General features: G+C 35.7%; 1 protein-coding gene across 4 annotated transcripts in view; it reads left to right on the forward strand.

The window, feature by feature from the left end:
- The first annotated feature begins 8828 nt into the window (after positions 1-8828).
- si:dkeyp-100h4.1 overlaps positions 8829-20017 on the forward strand; it is a 66558-nt gene continuing 55369 nt past the window's right edge. For 2 of the 4 annotated variants that reach the window (XM_073948216.1, XM_068220054.2), the window contains exons 1-5: positions 9500-9576; positions 9701-9740; positions 12304-12415; positions 12730-12834; positions 16318-16402. In XM_073948216.1, coding sequence (XP_073804317.1) covers positions 16326-16402 — 77 coding nt within the window. In that variant the 5' untranslated portion in view covers positions 9500-9576; positions 9701-9740; positions 12304-12415; positions 12730-12834; positions 16318-16325. Of the gene's footprint in view, positions 8955-9499; positions 9577-9700; positions 9741-12303; positions 12416-12729; positions 12835-16317; positions 16403-19874; positions 19981-20017 lie in introns of those variants that run through there. The other 2 variants (XM_073948215.1, XM_073948217.1) reach the window with 2 other exon arrangements.

Consider the following 20017-nt stretch of genomic DNA (forward strand, 5'->3'; position numbering starts at 1 on the left):
TAATTAATGAATTTACTTCAGCTTTGCTACATGTTTCTTGAACACTCAGTAGTGTGGACACTTCAATAAAAACTGAAGTATATGCTCTGGGGTTTAAAGGGTTAAAGGTGTGAGAGGTAAAAACACAGTGTAAAATGTATTTTAACAGTAATATACTGTTAATTTACACTACGGAAATAGACTGTAAAAAAAAGTAGATTGCTGGCAACCACAGCTGCCAGTAGTTTACCGTTAAATCAAGGAAAAAACAGTATTTTACTGTAAAACCTGAAGCTAATTTCTTCTGTGTGTCACCGTTGTGGAGGAGAGTAGAGCCAGTGTATGAGTTAATGATGAACAATAAACTGCTGATGTTATTCTGCATGTTTATTTATTTAAAGACAGCAGCTGTTTAGTGGCTGATGCAGTCAGAATCTCTCTGGTGATTCCAGATTTACATGTATGTGTGCTGTTGTGAAAAATAAGACATTAGAGTTAAACCGAACTTTTCTAATTAACTAAAATAAGTTATCATTATAAGTATGCTTCTAAGCATATATAGCACATTACTTCATAAACTCATTCAGCAGTTGACCAAGTTGAGGCAGTTGCTTTCAGTGAGCAAAATGAGTTCACTTGAGTATTGTGTAAATCAATGTAGTCCATGTATTTTTACAGCAACATACTGTAAAATAACAGTACATTGCTGGCAACTGCAGCTGCCAGTATTTTACTGTTTTTTAACGGGACAATTTTTAACAGTGTATGTAAACCAAACCCTAACACATACACACACACACACACATTTTAATTTCTAATCTATTGTGTGTGTGTGTGTGTGTGTGTGTGTGTGTGTGTGTGTATATATATATATATATATATAAACAAATAGATTAGAACAGAGAATGTGTGTATGTGTCAGTTAGGTTTACATGGTTATGCAAATAAGAGGCATTTGGTCATTTACTGAATTTAGCATTTTTTAGAATAATGCCACAGAATTATTTCAAGTTAATTTACCATTTTAAATAACTGTGTCGTAGTCTTAGAATATCAAAAATGCATTGGAGAATACTTGAGGTATGACTGAATCAAGGCAAGTGGTAATATGTGTGGCACATAATAAATGGACTTGAGTTTCTGTGTTGTCCGAGCGCCATCTGCTGGTTGATATCGGTAGCGGAAAGTGTTGCTTTCAGTTTCACTTTCATTTGGAAATAAACAGCGTTAAAAGGTTGTGCTAATAGTTTAGATATTTCCATCAAGGATAATACCCTGTAAGCACAATTTTTTGTAAACTGATTTGATAAATGTAACGATTTTTTTCTGTTAAAGAATAGTTTTGTTTTGTATAACTGCTCATTCATGATGGCTGATTTCATCAGGAGAACATTATGATGTGATAAAACACACTGCACAAGATTTATATGAGAGAGTCAAAGAGATTTATTTCATTTTAAAGACAAAATCAAGACAAAAAAAGACAGATCTTCAAACTGCATCTGTGGTTCTTTAAGCTTTTATGTTGCTGACTGAACAGTCAGGCAGCCAGTGTTAGTGAGGCCAGTAAAAACTGTTTTCTTTATAAATGTCGTTTTAAATGTCTTTTATTCTTCTGATTCAAAGTTGCATTTTCAGCATGGAGATCTGCTGTTTTTCTATGATCAGATGTTATTGGTACAAAATCACTAACAATTATTCTTATAATTATTAAAAAGAAAGTTCAAATTAATAATTTGTTAAACATTGCAATTTTTTTAACATTGTACATGTTATAATAATGTTTAAAATATTGCAAACTATTTAGAAAACTATTATTTTGAACTTTCATTTTTCAAGTTTCACAAAACACACATGGAGATTTAAAAATCAATGTAAGAGATTTACCAAACAGCTTTATTACAGAAAGTAAATTAAATAAATAACAGCAAAAACAACTTACTGAATTGTTAATTTAAACTGACTTTAATTCATTGAAAATCTTTGATGATAAAATTAGAAATAGAAAGATTATTTAGAATGATGGAGTAACAGCCACCTTTATTTTAAGCAGAATAAGTTATTCTCAGTTTATCTAAAACCAGTAAAGCTTGGCCAATAATTAAATTAACTTGAATCTCTTTAGTTGACAAAGAAGTTCTACAGTGAGCTACTGAATGCACCTTTTTAAGTTCACAGCTGTCACAGTCAGACCAGGTAATTCAGCCTTCCTGATTCCTTATCTGGTCATAGTCCTGTTCATCTTTGTTTCTGTTCCAAGACCCACCACTGCAACGAAAATAACCCACCACTGCAGGGGGCTAGCACTGTAAAACAGCATGGTTGTCTTGCACCCATTTGTTCAAGACTTGGAACTCTTGAAACTCATGGTGTATACATTGAACAGTAAGGAGATTGTGTGAAAGGAAGTGTCATCTGATAATCTAGGTGCTTATTCCATTTGCAGGATTACAGGAGTAATACATACATGCAATTCAGATTTCCTATATGTTTTGCTGACAGATAATTTAGAATACTGCAGCATAATTGTTGTAAATGTTTGATATTTCTAAATGTAAAATAAAATATCTAACATTTCTGCACACTTCTGTACACATTTAAACATTCATATTTTTTTTCTGTTGGCTCATTACAGGTGCCAGCACAATGTTCATGTTCGATCAGGCACGGCTAGTCAACGACGGCTGTCAAAAAAAACATGCTGTGGGGCAAAAAATGGTTTGCACTTTATTAAAAACTGTAGACAAAAGGGGAGGATCAAGTAGGTGAGTTAGAAATGTCAAAGTTGAACTAATAATATATATTTTTTTTTAAAGTATCTTTGTGTGATTTGTTTTTATTTTTCAGGAACAATAATCCCCATATTCCCACTTACTCGACCTCTGTGTGCTTGTACAATGTGCATTGAGGCACAAGGATGTAGGGGTCACTGTAGTTGCCACCACCGCAAGAGTTAACGCTGTAGAGATGCCACCATGTCAGAGCCTGAGCTGCCAGTTGCCACCAGAGCTATTACTGCCACATGCACCAGAGGTACTGTCAACAGAACCGCTCACAAAAGCCTCAACCACAGTCAGGCCCATTCCAGCAAAACTGCCAGAGCCTGTGGTGCTAGAGCTGGCAGATCTGCTGCTGACATAGCCAACGCTTCCAGAGCAACTGATGCCACCAACTGAGCTCCAAGATTGGCCACTTCTGCTAAAGCCAACTAGCCTATCAGAGCCACTCTACCTATTTCTAAAGTAAGGACAATTTATGCTTTATAAATCCCTAATAAATGACAATTAAAGGCTCAGTGTCAAATGAACAGTACATCTTTGTAATCTTATCTAAAAAATAAAATTACTGTAAAGTTTAAACATTGCCGAATAACAGGAGTGTCAAAATAGGACATAAAATTGGATAAAAACAACAATATAATAATTTAACAATATATTATGAAACAACATTACAATGTTATTTAACGAAGTTTATTCGTTTATTTTAGTTTATTTTAGTTAAGATTTAGTTAAGATTGCAAAAAAATATTTTTCATTTGATGCAGATTTATTTATGTGTCTTTAAATGATTAGAAATGAATAAAGTCGTGTTTTTTCCCCTGTTTAGAAGATAACCGAGCCTTTAATTGTCAGTTATAAAGGATTTATATACACTGTAAAAAATTGCTGTTAAAAACGGTCAGATTCTACGGTAAAATAATGTTTTTTCACTAAAACAGTAATATTCTGTTAAAAACAGTGCTTTCTGGGTAACATTTTTGTTTTCGAGAAAGTAACCAACTGCAGAAAACTGTGAGCTAACAGAGTTCAGATTCGATGTTTTGAAGTCTGTGTTTGAAATCACGCTTTGTGCCCTTGTTCACTATTTCATACACTAGTTCACTAATATAGTTCACCTGACAGTTTTAATGAACACTAATGAGTGAATTCAGACACTGATGAACACCTGCTGTTAATAATTACAATTACTGAAGAAAATAAACAAGAAACACAAACAGTGACTTGAGTTACAACATTAAATAAAATCAAATAAAATAAAACAGCTTCAGTCTCAGCAGAGGATCATTAAACAACTCCACAAACAGCAGACACACACTTATTACTGACTGATTTGACTTCCATACTATTCTCATTGAGATCCAACAGAAATTAAGGTGTTTTTTGTGAGTGAGGGGCTGGTTTAGTTGGGCTCTTCACCCTTGAACTCATTTAAGAAGACTTTCCATCTGCTGTAATACAGAGTTTACGAAACGATTGTACTATAGCAATAAAGTTGGGAAGTCAATAAATAGAGAAATCTATTTGTCTTAAATTAGTTCTGATAAATGTTTTGGTATAAATCTGGATGAAGGGCCTCATGCAATAGATTTTATGCTTAGTTGCAGGTATTAATTTAATTAATGAGAAGTGGAAACAGAAAAGATACCTCTGAAATTACTTAACAGTTAAGAAATAACATACATAAACAGTTCAGTTATGACAAATACACACTCAGACCTCATGAATCTGACCTTGTATCTCAACAATGGTAACATCTCAAATGTTTCATGCTGCAATGCATGCTGGGAGTAGCACTGTACAAATATCCCAGCATGCATTGCGATATAAATAAATGTTGTATAATGGTCTAACGGTTTTCTTTATTTGTGTTTGATTCTGCTGTTGTTTATGTTTAGACTTTCAGTTGCCTGTTTGTGAGTTAAACTTTTAATTTTGTTAAATTTTGTCAAATTTGTTGTCACCATTATTGAGGTTCATATGCTGATTATTGATGTCTCTTTGAGTGCGATTTACACCATAGAGCAGTGTTATTTTCCAAGATAATCTTAAAAACTTCCAGAAATCATTGCCACATATAATGTAAAACAATAGATTTAACATTGAACAGGAGCAGTAAATTTTATTATAGTAAATGAGAACAGACTCTGCCATTTAATAGCAACATGAACATCACCAGATCTTATTTAGGTTTTTGGCTGACTTGCCACAATAAAGGAGCTTTTCAAACTAAGTTCTTAACAATTGCAGCAGCCAAGACATATAAATGTTAAAAATGTCAGGGCTAAGAGCCCAACTAAAGCAAACTCTGTTCTCCATGATGGTGACGTAAAACTTTCACTTTTTCTCAAGAAGAACTTTAGTAGATGTTATACAAAAATACATGTATTAAGTAATAAGTGTAGCTGGTGATGATGTTTGTAGAGTTGTTTAATCATCCGCTGATCATTTAAATGATTTAATCATTTGTTGTTCTTCAGGTTATTTCATTATAAAGCTGTGACTAAAGTTTTGTATGTTCTGTTCTTGTTTTTTCCCTTCAGTATTTCTTCATTTGTTCATTGTTAATCCTCAATTATCATTTAATTAGTCAGTTAATTAATGAATTTACTTCAGCTTTGCTCCATGTTTCTTGAACACTCAGTAGTGTGGACACTTCAATTAAAACCGAAGTATATGCTCTGGGGTTTAAAGGGTTAAAGGTGTGACAGGTAAAAACACAGTGTAAAAATGTATTTTAACAGTAATATACTGTTAATTTACACAACGGAAGTAGACTGTAAAAAAACAGTAGATTGCTGGCAACCACAGCTGCCAGTAGATTACCGTTAAATCAAAGAAAAAACAGTATTTTACTGTAAAACCTGAAGCAAATTTCTTCTGTGTGTCACCGTTGTGGAGGAGAGTAGAGCCAGTGTATGAGTTAAAGATGAACAATGAACTGCTGATGTTATTCTGCATGTTTCTTTATTTAAAGATAGCGGCTGTTTAGTTGCTGATGCAGTCAGAATCTCTCTGGTGATTCCAGATTTACATGTATGTGTGCTGTTGTGAAAAATAAGACATTAGAGTTAAGCCGAACTTTTCTAATTAACTAAAATAAGTTATCATTATAAGTATGCTTCTAAGCATATATGGCACATTACTTCATAAACTCATTCAGCAGTTGACCAAGTTGAGGCAGTTGCTTTCAGTGAGCAAAATGAGTTCACTTGAGTATTGTGTATATCAATGTAGTCCATGTATTTTTACAGCAACATACTGTAAAATAACAGTACATTGCTGGCAACTGCAGCTGCCAGTATTTTACTGTTTTTTAACGGGACAATTTTTAACAGTGTAGCATAAATAGTCCTCACTTTAGATTAGGTCACAAAACTGGATGAAGTTAAATTACTAAAGCATTTATTAACATACAAATTAACTATTAGAATATGCCTGAATAATAAGATATATAAACGTTAATTTGAATGGTTTATTAATCATTTACTTATGCATTCTGAATGATCTTTGAAAGCCACAAAGTACTCTCAAATAATTGGTTTGTAAATGATACAATACTTAAGTATTGAAAAAATTATTATTGACAAAGTATGAAACTACAATCATTAAGCACATTATAGATGTGCTTTTAAATCAAGAATAGAGCATTTGTATCTGTAGTTACAAACTGCTTACTAACATCTGCTAATGTAGAGTTAATGCTTAACAAATAATGAATTAAATTTGCTAATGATTAATAAATAATTCATAGCGTGTAGTTATTATAAAGTGTTACCAAAATGGGTATTATTTATTTATTTTTTATGGGAGGCCTCTAACAATGAATATTATTCCTGTCCAACTGATTATTCTCATTTTCTAGTCAGAAAAGTACATTAAAGGTAAAACAAAAGGTACTGTGAGAAGAATCATATTATGATCAATTTTAACTAGTTTTTAGCATTAAATGAAAGCCATATTTGAAAGCCCAGCAGAACATATGTTGGTCCCATTTGCAGTTATTAAACATCTAAACTCTAACAGGTATAGTTCAATATACTTGTGCTTCAGTTGATTTTCATCTGATATGCAGATTCTGTGCAGTGTTGGGTAAGTCACTTTTAAAACGGTATTCATTACTAATTATTACTAATTATCATTTAAAAATAAATACAATTTTATTTTAAATAACTTTTTTTATTCAATTAAAAACTTAATTACTCAGTAAGTCATTTATTACACAATATTATAAAAGAAAAATCCACGAATCTCAAAGCATAGACAATAGAAATAAATCTTTTAATTCTTTAAATTTGAGTCTAACGGGACCTTTCAGTTTTATTAAACATTATATATTTCAAATATTATCAAATTTGACACCATATTTCATACAGACCATTAAGCATGTGTAGTTGTTGGACAAATGTAACAACAAATTATACACATTCCTATCCCACTTCTCTGAATTAATACCTGATATTGTCAGAATCAATCATTCAATTTAACGTTATATTTGCTGTAGTCTACGGAGGAAGGTTTTGGCCGAACCAGACGGTGATGGAAGTGCAGAGGATGGATTGGATGACAGCCGAGTAGAACTGTAGGAGCAGCTCCTGTGGCAGGTTAAACTTCTTCAGCTGACGAAGGAAGTACAGTCTCTGCTGGGCTTTCTTTACGATAGGGTCGATCTGAATGTCCCACTGCAGATCCTGAGACATGGTGATGATACTAGAATGTGATGATGAACATGGAAATGTCTGAATCTCTGTCAAATATTGAATCAACTGTAGAGAAATCCAGCAGCTCAATGAATAAAGGAGAAATGAAGTGTGACGTTTGTTTCTGCTCTTCTGGTCTTCTTCTTCTTCATGATTTGACTTGAACTGAACAATAAAAACACATTTATTCCAGTATTTATTGATCTGTTCATGTTAGTTGATGACAGTAAAGTTGTTCTCTGTTAGTTCTTGTTGACTCTCAGTGCATTAACTGATGTTCACCAGCACAACTGTGCATTAATAATGCTTAATAAAGCGAATAAATCAAGCTCAGTAATGTCTGTGTCCAGTAATAAGCCTGTAACTCTTGACTAGATGAGGAGTTTTCAGTGTTGGATTGACTAAAGTAGGAAAACACACAGTTTAGCTGAAGCTTTCCTGCTGCGCTCAGAGAAATAAAGGCTTCTGCTCCATCAAGACCAACACAGAGACACTGAGGAGGAGCTTCTGAACACAGACCAGACGCTTTCTCAATCACAACACACACAGCACACACACATTCAGCACGTCTGTGGACACATCTGCACATTCAGCCACAGTTACACACTCCACACACACACACACATCTCTGTGTGTATTCTACTTCAGGTCAGTTATGATGTCACTGTACATGGAGTCAGTCTACAGCTAAAGTTCTCTACAGTTGTATAGCCGCGGGGTTTAATATGTTTATTTTATTCTCTACAGATATATTTCCTATGAATAATGTTTGTCTATATTTTATTTCTTATTTTATTCAGTAATTTATTTCTCATCTATAATCTTGTTGTCTTTAGGTCATGGCTGGTCGTATAAGCATTTCACTGGATATTGTCGTGTGTATGAGTTTGTATTTGATAAAGAAAACTGAATTTAAATGTAAAGTCAAATGAGATATTGAATAAAACAACATTTCAGCTGAAGTTAAAGTCTTATTTTCTCTTGATTTTTCATCTTTATTAACACTTGATGTGATTCTCCCTTGTATATTCACTGGGCTCAGCTAATGTTGTGTCTAACATTAATATTCTGTGCTAGTTTCAGCATCCTGATCATCTTGAGTTGCTTGTTATATCAGTTCCAGTACTGACTGATCTAATGTAGGTCTTATTGTAAAATGTCCTGTAGAATATATGAACTAACACAGAGATCTGTAAGTGCTCTATTCATATAGAGACCCATAATGTTATCTATATTCTTATTTTATAGCTCCAATACTCATTTGTTTTCTTAAAACTTTCTCGAAATCCTCCTTCAACACCCCCGTGCTCAGAGAAGCTGCACAGATATCTTTAGCTCCAGTGTTGTCTCGAGGACACGCCCACAGTCAGGAGAATCTCATGAATACTAATGTCAGCGCCATTTTAGGATATACCTGTAGCTCACACAGGTGTGTTTTACTTAAGTGAAAGAGATCAGATTGTGTTCCTGCTGCACAAGAGCGTCTGTATTTCTGCATGTGAGTTTAACACTTCTACATTACGCTTGTTTGTGGAGATGATGAAGGGTTTATTTGTGTATAAGCGTGTTTAATAAGCGTGATTTCTAGCACTGTCTGCTCCTGAAGCTCAAAGCCTCAAACCAAACACGGTCAAAACACGGTCATTTTAACATTATAATGGGTTATTTTCATCTCTTGAAAGTGTTTGTACTTCTATATCAGGGTGACTCGATAAATTTACATCATTCAGCACAAATTAAACTTTAAACAGTCACGAAATCGAAAGTGAAAACAGCTTCCATAAACAGAAAGAATGCGGATGTATATATTTCAGCAGCGGCGAGTAAGACAAACCCTCCTGGCGGGAAACACTTTTCAAATTGTAGCTTTCTTAAAAGCAGGGTTTGACAATAAAGATAGCCCAGTATGCACATGTGATCTTAGAATCGAGAAGCAGCAGCAGGACTGATAAAAACAGCTGTCTTCACGCGAGCAAAAGAAAGATCACTCGCGCGCACAGGTCATGTGATGCGAGCGGCTGTTTACAAAGCGTGCGCGCTCCCGTTTTCTTCCGCGAAGCAGCCGTGCCTGGAAACTCACCTGGTGCGATCCGCTCTCTTTAAAATCGACTGGACAAAAGGTGATGCTTGTGAATCTGCAGACCTGCTGCTTTCAAGAGCTCCAGATTTAAAATAAATGTATTTTTGTAAGCAGCAGCGGCGCCGGTTACTGCTTTCTCTTTTCTTTTCCCATTCTTTAAACAGATTAACAGGTCTAATGTTAACGTGATCCTGTTATCACACGGTATGCTTTTCACCAGCTTTCTTTTGCTTATTGTTATTTTTGTTAATATGGTTTAATTGTGTGTGTGTGTATATAATAAGATTGCTTTAATAGGAGATTAACTCACTGTTTGGTTTACTGGTGATCTGGGACCTTTAGCCAGGACAATTAAAGAAAAGTTTTGTTAAATAAAAAGAGCATGTATACAGCTATATTCAGCTTGTTTTGACGCATTATTTAAAATGTATGGCTGAGAAATAATTATGTATTTTTGTTGTGGTCAGAGATACATTTAGTAAATGCTTAATTTTGAGTCCTGTAAAGTCACGTATAATAGAAACTGATTGCAGTGCTACACAGGGAATTAATGCAGAAGGACTCCTTTACAGCCCTGGAGTTTTAAGCCTTAGACCGGCCCACCTCAGTTCACGACTGACTATATTAAAATCAGGTCATTTCCAGTTCAGTTTCTAATGACACGATCACGTCTTTTTCAAGGACACAGCTGCTTTTAAGATTAAAGGGGAGCTGAATCTCCAACACTATTCTTTACAACAGCACAACGTCTTTTCCTGCAATATCTGAATATATATTCTGTGCTAAATTCTTTATAGATATCCAGTCCTTTATAACGGTGCTCACACAAAAAATAAAATATGTACACCTATATAAGTAACCCAAACAGTATTACATGTCTTAGCACTAAAAATGAAAATAAATGACTCAGGTGAGGTTTGAACTCCGGTCAGCGGCGTCATAATGAAACGTGCTGACCACTGGACCACAATGGCTTAAGCATTTACTCTCCTTTTTAGATTTCTGATCAAGGTATGTCAGATTTATTTCAGTTTTTCTCCTTTGGTTTGGCTCATTTCCTGAAACAGAAATTACATTCTCAAAACAACATGGACAAACCTCCAAACCACTTGGCAATTGTTCACAACATAACTGAATTTCTCATTAATTTAATCACATTGCAAATGTCTAAGTTCATCTTTGCACATGATTAAGTACAGATTGCCGACATTTAGCACAGTTTCCAAGTGAATAGATCTAGTTGATCTAAACTGATTGTTAATTCTCAGTCTAATGGTCTTTCTCTTCAAACCGTGTCGGCGTCATTTCATTGTATAAGTCATCACATGCACAATAGTCTGTTCAATTGTCAAGAAATCAGTCAAGACCATAACAGCATGAACACCATACAGTAGGTGAATGTTTGGAGCATTTGATGACAGTTTATTACAGCTCTCTACTCTTTTCGCTCTGATATATGGAAGATGCTTTGTGTGTGCTTGATCATTACAATAATAAAGGAGTGACCGTTTCCCTGGCAGTATGAGCGCAATGTGTGACATCAAACCTTGGAGGCTACTCGTACCCTAAAATCCTGTTTCTGTTTTCAGTTTTATACATTGTCGGCTGGACAAAAACAGTACAGTGAGCATTGTCAGTGAAGGACTGGGCTGAGACTGTGAGGTGGACATGAGGGATGTTTTAGTGGTGCTTTGCCATGATGACCAAACATCTGAACATTTTGACTTGCAGCGCTCACACAATGCTGAAGGGACGAAGCGTTCTGGGGCACTGACTGTTTAAATGAGAAGATCATTTAGTTTTGACACACGAGTGAACTGTTTTGGGAAAGATATGAGCTTTTGTAAGTGAGCTGTAGTGTTTTGCCAAATAATGTTAGAGTTTTAAGAACGTCATTTCGGTTTCAAGAAAATAGTCAAACCATTGGAGAAACACTGTAATCTAGTGAACCAGCAGATCTTCATTGAGCAGGTGTAATATTCATTAATATTAATTATTCAAAGTCTTTCACTGAGGTGCCGCTGTTTGGGGTGAAATGATGTTACGTCATTAACCTGCAGGCTGCATTTTCCCCATGGGGCTGCGAGAAAATAAATAAAAAGAGCAGAGCTGCGGCAAAATAATGAATAAAAGAGTGAGGCTATGCTCAAATAAATAAACAAATGAAAAAAAGTGCGACTGCTGAGAGTGCAAGCAGCTAGAGACACCGGCCCTCACGGCCAAAAAACATACTGGCCCACCGGGAATTCTCCCGATTAGCCAATCTGGGCCTGGTACTACACTACAACCCATTTGCTCACGCACATCAAGCAAGGTCATACACAACACAGACAACAGTGAAATGCATGAGGACATTACACAAAATCTAGATCAAGTCATTTTAGCATGTCAAAGTCAGATTTATGCATATAAAATATATTCTCCAACAACAAAATCATGGCTAGTGAACATGGTGAATAGCTAGTAATGTTGGAGATCTACTAGCCAAAGTGGCTGGTGATGAAAACAGTTAATGTCAAGCCCTGTGTGTGTGTGTATATATATATATATATATATATATATATATATATATATATATATATATATATATATATATATATATATATATATATAAATGCTGTGGCATGACTATCGGGTCTGTTTCAGTAAGGTCTTGTTTGTGGTGTCCCTCATCATGTAGTGTGTTTCGGTGCGGTGTTGTTAGTGAAGTGAACATTGATTGCTATAAAGTGTGCTGTTCTTCATCTCAGTATATTGTCATCTCCAGGTGATGGTCAGCAGCTGATTGTTTCCTGAAAGCTCTGCTAATGTCTGCATTGGTGTTTTAGCTGCAGTATGGCAGAGGAGCGAGTAAAGGACTCTCTCTCAGAGAAACACAGGTATTAACTCTGTTTTTACACCATTATTTCAACACTTTCTCTGAAGAACAAAGACCAACAACAATGCACTTATTTGTGTTGCTATTGCCTGATCAAATGATGGACAAAGCTTCAGTTTACAGCTTCAGCAAATGTGTTTAGATCATTCTAGATTACAGACAGCTCGATCTGGTGACCTGATCAGACAGACCTTCAGTCAACTATTAGTTTGTGCTGAATTAAACTGAACAAACTCAAATTTGTCTGATAATCTCTTGTAAAGGAGACTGAAGTTTGTCCTGCAATTTATTCCTCTGGTGTGTTTGTGTGTTCAGTGTGAGATCAGGATCATGTGTGTCCAGCTCTGTGTCTCTGAAGAGTGACTGGTCTAAAGGGAATCCACCATACTTCAGTGAGGAAACACCATCATCTGCAAAAAGGTATGTTGTTTTGTACATTATTGAACACACATGGACTGTTTTAGGATTTGTTAGAACATTTTATTATATTTACACAACACTTAAAAGACTCAATATGTAAGAAACACAAGAACAGTGTCATATCAATTTCAGACTCTTCTGATTTTCTTCATCCATACTCCTGATAAGGACAAATATTTGACCATAACACGTTTATCTGCTGTTTATGACTTTAGATAATGCATCTGAAAACACTCTGGTAGTGAAATATCCTCTTTGTCATATAAAGTTATTAGTAACACACGCCAGAGGATTGATGTTCAGCATCTATTCAATAAAAATCCCAAAGACAAGTGAAGATCAGAGCAAACACATAATAATCCAAGTAACAAGATGGCAGACATGGCAAACTATTATCCCCAGAACAGAGAGACAGAGATGCAAACACAACAGGCCTCATTTATTAATGCAATGTAGAAACGAGCGCAGATATGAGCGTAAACATCAATCCATGACCATGTTCATGTGTGATTAATGAAACATTCTCATACAGACAAGCTAATCGTACAGAATGAAAGCTGTTGTCATTTCACTATCTTACTCTTAACTGTCTCACATATACATATGTACACTATTATTATTATCTGTGGCTCTTTTTAAAGTGTTTAATGATTAATGTTCAATATTGGGTATGTTAGCCTAATGAAAGTGATCTTACACCAAACTCCCCGTTAGCCACGTTTCCAGCTATTATTGGACCTGTTTCAGACCTGTTTAATATAGCCGGATATCAGGCCCGGATTAAGAGTTCAGAGGCTCTTAATGTTTTAGGATATAATTTAGGTTTTTAAGCACACTTTGTTATTGTTGTTCATTTATTCATTTGCTGGAAATTAGAACTGAATTTAGAAAGAGTTTTGAAACAAATCTTTGCGCTGAACAAACAAAATAAATTATTTATAGACTAATTAATGTCTGTGCATAAAGGTTTCCCTATCCACAAGCGAATGTGAAAGTAGATAATTTATCTCTCATTCTCACGCAGTAGATGCTCTGTTTAACTATTTTCTGTTAAAAAAACTGTTAACTGTTTGCTAGTGAAATGCTCAGTTTGTCCACTTAGACTTACTTTACGTCCTGTAAATAGCGAATGCGCTCTTGGCGCGACACAGCTGGCTCTTAAAGGGAATGGGAGATGAGACTCTGATTGGTTTATTCTCAAAACACACCTATAACTCATTAAGAAAACAAACTCAACCCTTTTAGACCATGCGTCACAGCGCAAAGCGGATTTTCCCGTCCGTAAATTAGCAAATATGGATTCTGACACGCCCTGAAAGCGTTTGCGCCCTGCGCTTTCCGTTTCGCGCATGGACCGTCAAAATAGAGCCCAATGTCTTGTTGGCCCCCTACCTGGACCCGCACCCCTATAGTTGAATAAAAAACTTGATTAATATAATATTTTTAAAAATAAATTCATCTATAATGTATTGCCAACATGTTTACAATTAAATGTTAATCAAAGGCGGCAACATTAAGGCTCTTCAATATGCGTGTGTGGCTCTAAACGTTACTTGCTTTGTGTCAGCCTTTTTAATTGAATAAATATGTATTTTTGGAGCCTTGGTGTTGCCGCCTTTGATTAACATTTAATTTGCACCTTTTGCTGTTTTTTGGCTCAGCACCCAGTTAAGAGGGATGTGCGTGCTTTTGTACAGTTTTTTCCACGTTTAAAATAAAATTAAGTAAAATCTTTGTAGACTAGAAATAAATGTTCTGTAAATCGTTTAACACATTTAAAACACACTTTAAAAAATAAAATACCAATACAACTAGTCAAAGTTAATGGATTTTAATATGCTTGTTTAAGTTCACAGAAGCAGTATTAATATATATATATATATATATATATATATATATATATATATATATATATATATATATATTTAAGGGTATTTTTAAAGTAAAACTTCTACAAACCTATAATGCATCTGATTTGGCTATAACACCATTTATAATACACATACTTATTAATGATTCCTATTTCTTCTTGATGAAGAGTAGGCAAAATCTGATATGTAGTGTGGGGACAATAGAAGAACTTCTTCATCAGACGCTGGATTCGAACAAGGTTTATGATCGATCATGTCAAATCATGTTGCCATGTGCTTTACGAGCTACGCCACTCACGCTGCTGTCTGCTGCGCTCTTCAGTCATGATGTCTCTGTCAGTCAAACGGTGATGGGTTGTAAATCGCTTAACTAGCTTATTCCAACGAGCTGCGCTATTTACACTTATCCTAAATAGACTCTGCAAAATCTGCATTTTCCCCCCTCGCAGGGGCCCCAACTGCGCACGGGCCTCTAGGCTTGTCCCCATAATGCACATTGGTTAATCCGGCCCTGTCTGATATGAATGTAATGAAAAAGGACAAATCACACCAAAGCCTCTCCTTTTCCTTGTCAAACTGTAGACAGAAATAAAATAAACACCAGCTGTCTACGCTATTATTCTTTCAGACATCCAAAAAATGAACAGAACCTTACAATACAACACTATTTAGAGTATTAAGCTAACGTAGAGACTCCAGTTATGAGCAAATGAACATTAAGAGCTATACAGGTGATGCTCCATTAACTCCACTGAACACTTAAACTGATCTAACACACATTCAGCTGCTACAGGAAGAGGCAATACAAGTGAACACTAACAAATAATTAATCATTTATAATTCCCTATGAGCTAATTGTGTTACAAAGAGACAATCAGGAGCGCAGGGGCTAATGGAAAATGAAGTCCAGGAAGATAAAACCATGTGCTCTCTAGTGTTCATAAGAGAGACTGCAGCAGGTTGTGACGCTCCTTTCCCTCTGGTGTGTCCCTCTGTAAAAGTTTTGTGTGATAATAAACTGCAAATCAAAAATCTTTCTGTCTACAGCTACTTTCTGAAGTCTTTCAGTTGCTGAACTCAATAGTGACGTGTGTTTTGTGTGATTCCTCATCTAGATTAAATACGTGACGCAGCAGTGGCTCCACAGAATGTTGTTTATTTTCAGTGTTTGCAAGATATATGTCTGTATTTGGGGGCAGCACAGTAGCTTAGTGGTCAGCACTGTTGCCTCACAGCAAGCAGCTCACTGGTTCAAGTCCTGGCAGGGTCAGTTGGTGCTTCTGTGTGTGGAGTTTGCATGTTTTCCCCGTGTTGGCGTGGGTTTCCTCCAGGTGCTCCGGTTTCCCCCACAAGTCCAAACACATGATCTACAGGGGAATTGATCAACTACATTGGCATTAATGTATGAGTGTGTGTGTGTGTGAAAGAGTGTGTATGGGTGTTGTAAGGGCATCCACTGTGTAGAACATTTGCTGGAATAGTTAGTGGTTCATTCTGCTGTGGCAACTCCTGATAAATAAGGAACTAAACAGAAGGAAAATGATTGAATGACTGAATATCTGTATGTGTTTGCCTGTAAATGTGTAATTACAGTAGTTTTATCTGTTAACAGTGTTGAATATGAGTCAGCAGATCCAGGAGACGAGACTCAAAGGAGACACAAGAGCTTCACAGACAATCTCCAGTCCATCTTCCAGGTAGGAAAAACTAGTTTTGAGTCATAAAATCAGTGAAATAACAAAAAGCTGCTTTCTAGTTATCACAACTTTTTTTTTTGCTTTTTTTTTTACTTATGTAATAATAATAATAATAATAATAATAAGATATTATTAGTATGTCTTTCTGGAATGATTAAATTTTTCTGCTTCTTCTAAGATGTTGCCCTAGACATGCATGCCGTATCTTCATATCACATTATCAGCAGGGATTGACTTTTGAAAGTAATAGTAAATCACTTGCAGAAAGGACACATTAAAGCAGTGGTTCCCAACCTTTTTCTTTGGGGCCCCCCCCATGAACATATACAAACATTGGAGCCCCCCTACCATATAAATACACACGCACGCACACACATATGTACTGTCTATATATATATATATATATATATATATATATATATATATATATATATATATATATATGTATAGAAAATATAAATTAATCACTTTTAACTTGTCTTGGCCTTCAATAAAACTAATCTTTGTCTAATCTTTTTCTTCGTCTCTGAAGAACCACTGCATTTACGTTTCTCTGCCATTTTTGTTTTGATTTTGCCTTTACGACGCGTTGGACAAGCACATTGCGTGAGCAAAATTTAAATAATTATTTAAAGTTATTTATTTTAATTATTTTTACTATTATGTTGGAATTTTAAGCATGTTTTGATTTTGATTTTTTTTAGTACTTGAAAATACATATATAATAGTAGGGCTGCTTGATTTTGGGAAAATCATAATAACGATTATTTTGGTCATAATTGTAATCACGATTATTCAAAACAATTATCAGTTAAAGTCAAAATTATTAGCGCTCCTGAGAATTTTTTTTTTTTAGAAATATTTCCCAAAATTATGTTTAACAGAGCAAGGAATTTTAACAGTATTTCCTATAATATTTTTCTTCTAGGCTTATTTGTTTTATTTTAGCTAGAATAAAAACAGGTTTAAATATTTTGAAACCAATTTAACTTCAATATTATTAGCCCCCTTATGCAATATATATTTTTGATTGTCTGCAGAATAAACTACTGTCATACAATGACTTGCCTTATTACCCTAATTAAGCCTTTGAACTGCACTTTAATCTGAATGTTTGTATTTTGAAAAATATCTAGTAAAATATTATGTACTGTCATCATAGCAAAGATAAAAGAAATAAGTAATTAGAAACGAGATATCAAAACTATTATGTTCAGAAATAAGTTAAAAAAAATCTTCTTTCCATTAAACAGAAATTGGGCTGTAAAATGGTTGCTAATATTCAGGAGGGCTAATAATTCTGACTTCAAGTGTATTCATACAGTTATTTCCACCTTGCAAAGGAAAGAGAAATAAATACAATAGAATAAAAATATTAAACAAACTGTGATTTAAGCATCTTCACTGTAAGAAAAACACTTTAGCTACAGCAGTCCTTCAGTCAAGACTAGTGAGGGATTTTGTCATTGTTTGATTAATGATAAAACAGGCGGCAGCAGGAATATTTCTCTCTGTCTCTTTAATGGTTTCTCTTTCACGTCTTTTGATCCTCAACTCGTTTGTTTATTACACAAATGAGGGTTAATATAAATAATCACTAAACACCGCGTTTTGACACCTATTTGACCATTAATGCGCTCACGTTAAGATGACTTTAGATGTTTGCGCTCCGCTGCTCGTCTCAGTGTGTGAATGAGAGTGAATGCTGACCGGCCGCATGCTTCTGACTGCGGGTGCTTGCTGCACACACAAATAAGCACGCAGTCTTTCGCGCTTTTAGAAGCAACAAACGTGAACAACTGGAAAGGGGGCTGTTTATGATGCAATAAACTTTATCTCGATTAATGCTTTTTTAATAATCGTTTGAAATCGAAACCGGATTTTCGATTAATTGTACAGCCCTATAAAATAGTGGAGCATTTTTATGCCTTTTTCTACCTCAACACTTATCCTCTCCCCCGCCCCCCTTGTGAACTCTGGCGCCCCCCTACCCCAGGTTGGGAACCACTGGTCTAGTAGACAACCTACAACAGTCACATAGTGACCATGAGGGTCACTGAGAGTCTTTTCACTGGTGAAATTAATATTTTTCCTGATGAGAATCGCCGTACCTCTGCCCTTTGCATTGAAGTTTGAATGAAATACTTGCCCCCCCTCCAGCTCCGCCTAAGTTTAATTATGTCTGAGTTTAGAATATGAGTCTCTTGGAGAAAAATAATGTCACCTTTTAATTGCTGTAAGTGAGAAAAAACTTTCCCTCTTTTTAAAACATTGTTTATGCCTCTCACGTTCCATGTTATGAAATTAACATCACATTGATTAAACCTAGATATGATACCAAAAAGTAGTTGTAGATAAATGACAAATTACCGAGTTTATGGCGAACAGCACAAACATTTTAACTCCTTTCATGATGTGATCAGTGCAAGGTACAAATAAAAGAGAGAAAAACACCGTGTAACCACACCCCCCTCCCCCCACCCATGTCACAACCAGCATTGAACAAAACCTGTCTGCTGGAATACAAACAACCAAAACTCACCAGCTTGTGTTTCTGCTCCAATGGGGCTAATTTTTTACAAATACCAGAAACAAGGGACATTTGAACTTGAACTTATACAGAGTGTGTGACAGAATAAGCCTAAATTTAAATTAACTTAAAGTTAGTCTTTCCAGCTCTTCATCCTCTGGAACGATTAGGTATTTTTAACTCTCCGCTGAGACTGAATGAGTAAAAAATAAATAAATACCCATTTCCTACCACGATGTGCCTCTACTCATTTGGTGACGGGGGAAGAATTCCTTTAACAAATCCCATATCCTGCTGCGGACAGTCAAAGAAATGTCTCGTTGCGTTGTGATTTATCCATAGCCGTGCAGGAAAGAGCAAGCCGAATTCAATGCCCGCGCCTCTGAGTTGAACCTTGACCGAGTTAAACGCCGCTCTCCATTTCGCTACCTTAGCGCTGACATCGGGGTAAAAGTGAATGTGCGTTCATTTGTACAACACATGTCCCTTTTCCCTGGCCAAACGAAGAATTCATTCCCTTGATTGGTAGTGATGCATTCACACGATGAAGGGCCTGGGGGCTTGATTAGGTTTCGGCGGGGGTGCTAGAGAACGATGGGCTTTATCCACCTCCGGTTTTCTGGTAAAGTTTTGCTCTCCGAAAACCTCGAGTAACATGGTTTCTATAAATGCAGACAGATGCCCCCCCCCGGTGCCTTCGGGAATGCCAATCACATGTATGTTGTTCCTCCTGGATCTGTTCTCCAAGTGATCAAGTTTGGCCTTTATTTTTTCATTTTCTTTCGACAGCACTGAACACGTAGATTCCAGGGCAGTAATGCGGCCGTCAACGTCAGAAAGGGTTTCTTCCACATCATTCAGTTTCTGTTCTTGCTCTAATAGTGATGTTTTTACCGTGGAGATGGATGATTTAAGCACAGCGAGGATTTCCACTCTGAGCGCGGCTACCTCAGATCTAATACCGCCGAAGAGTTCTCTGATATCTCCCTGGTCCGACACGGCGGCGTCACCACTCTGCGTGTTGCTCACATCCTCGGTAATATCAGCTGCTTTTTTAGAATTATTTCTCAGCATGTTGTTTACTT

The sequence above is a fragment of the Danio rerio genome, chromosome 4, assembly GCF_049306965.1.
Source record: "Danio rerio strain Tuebingen ecotype United States chromosome 4, GRCz12tu, whole genome shotgun sequence".
NCBI classification, from domain to species: Eukaryota; Metazoa; Chordata; class Actinopteri; order Cypriniformes; family Danionidae; genus Danio; species Danio rerio.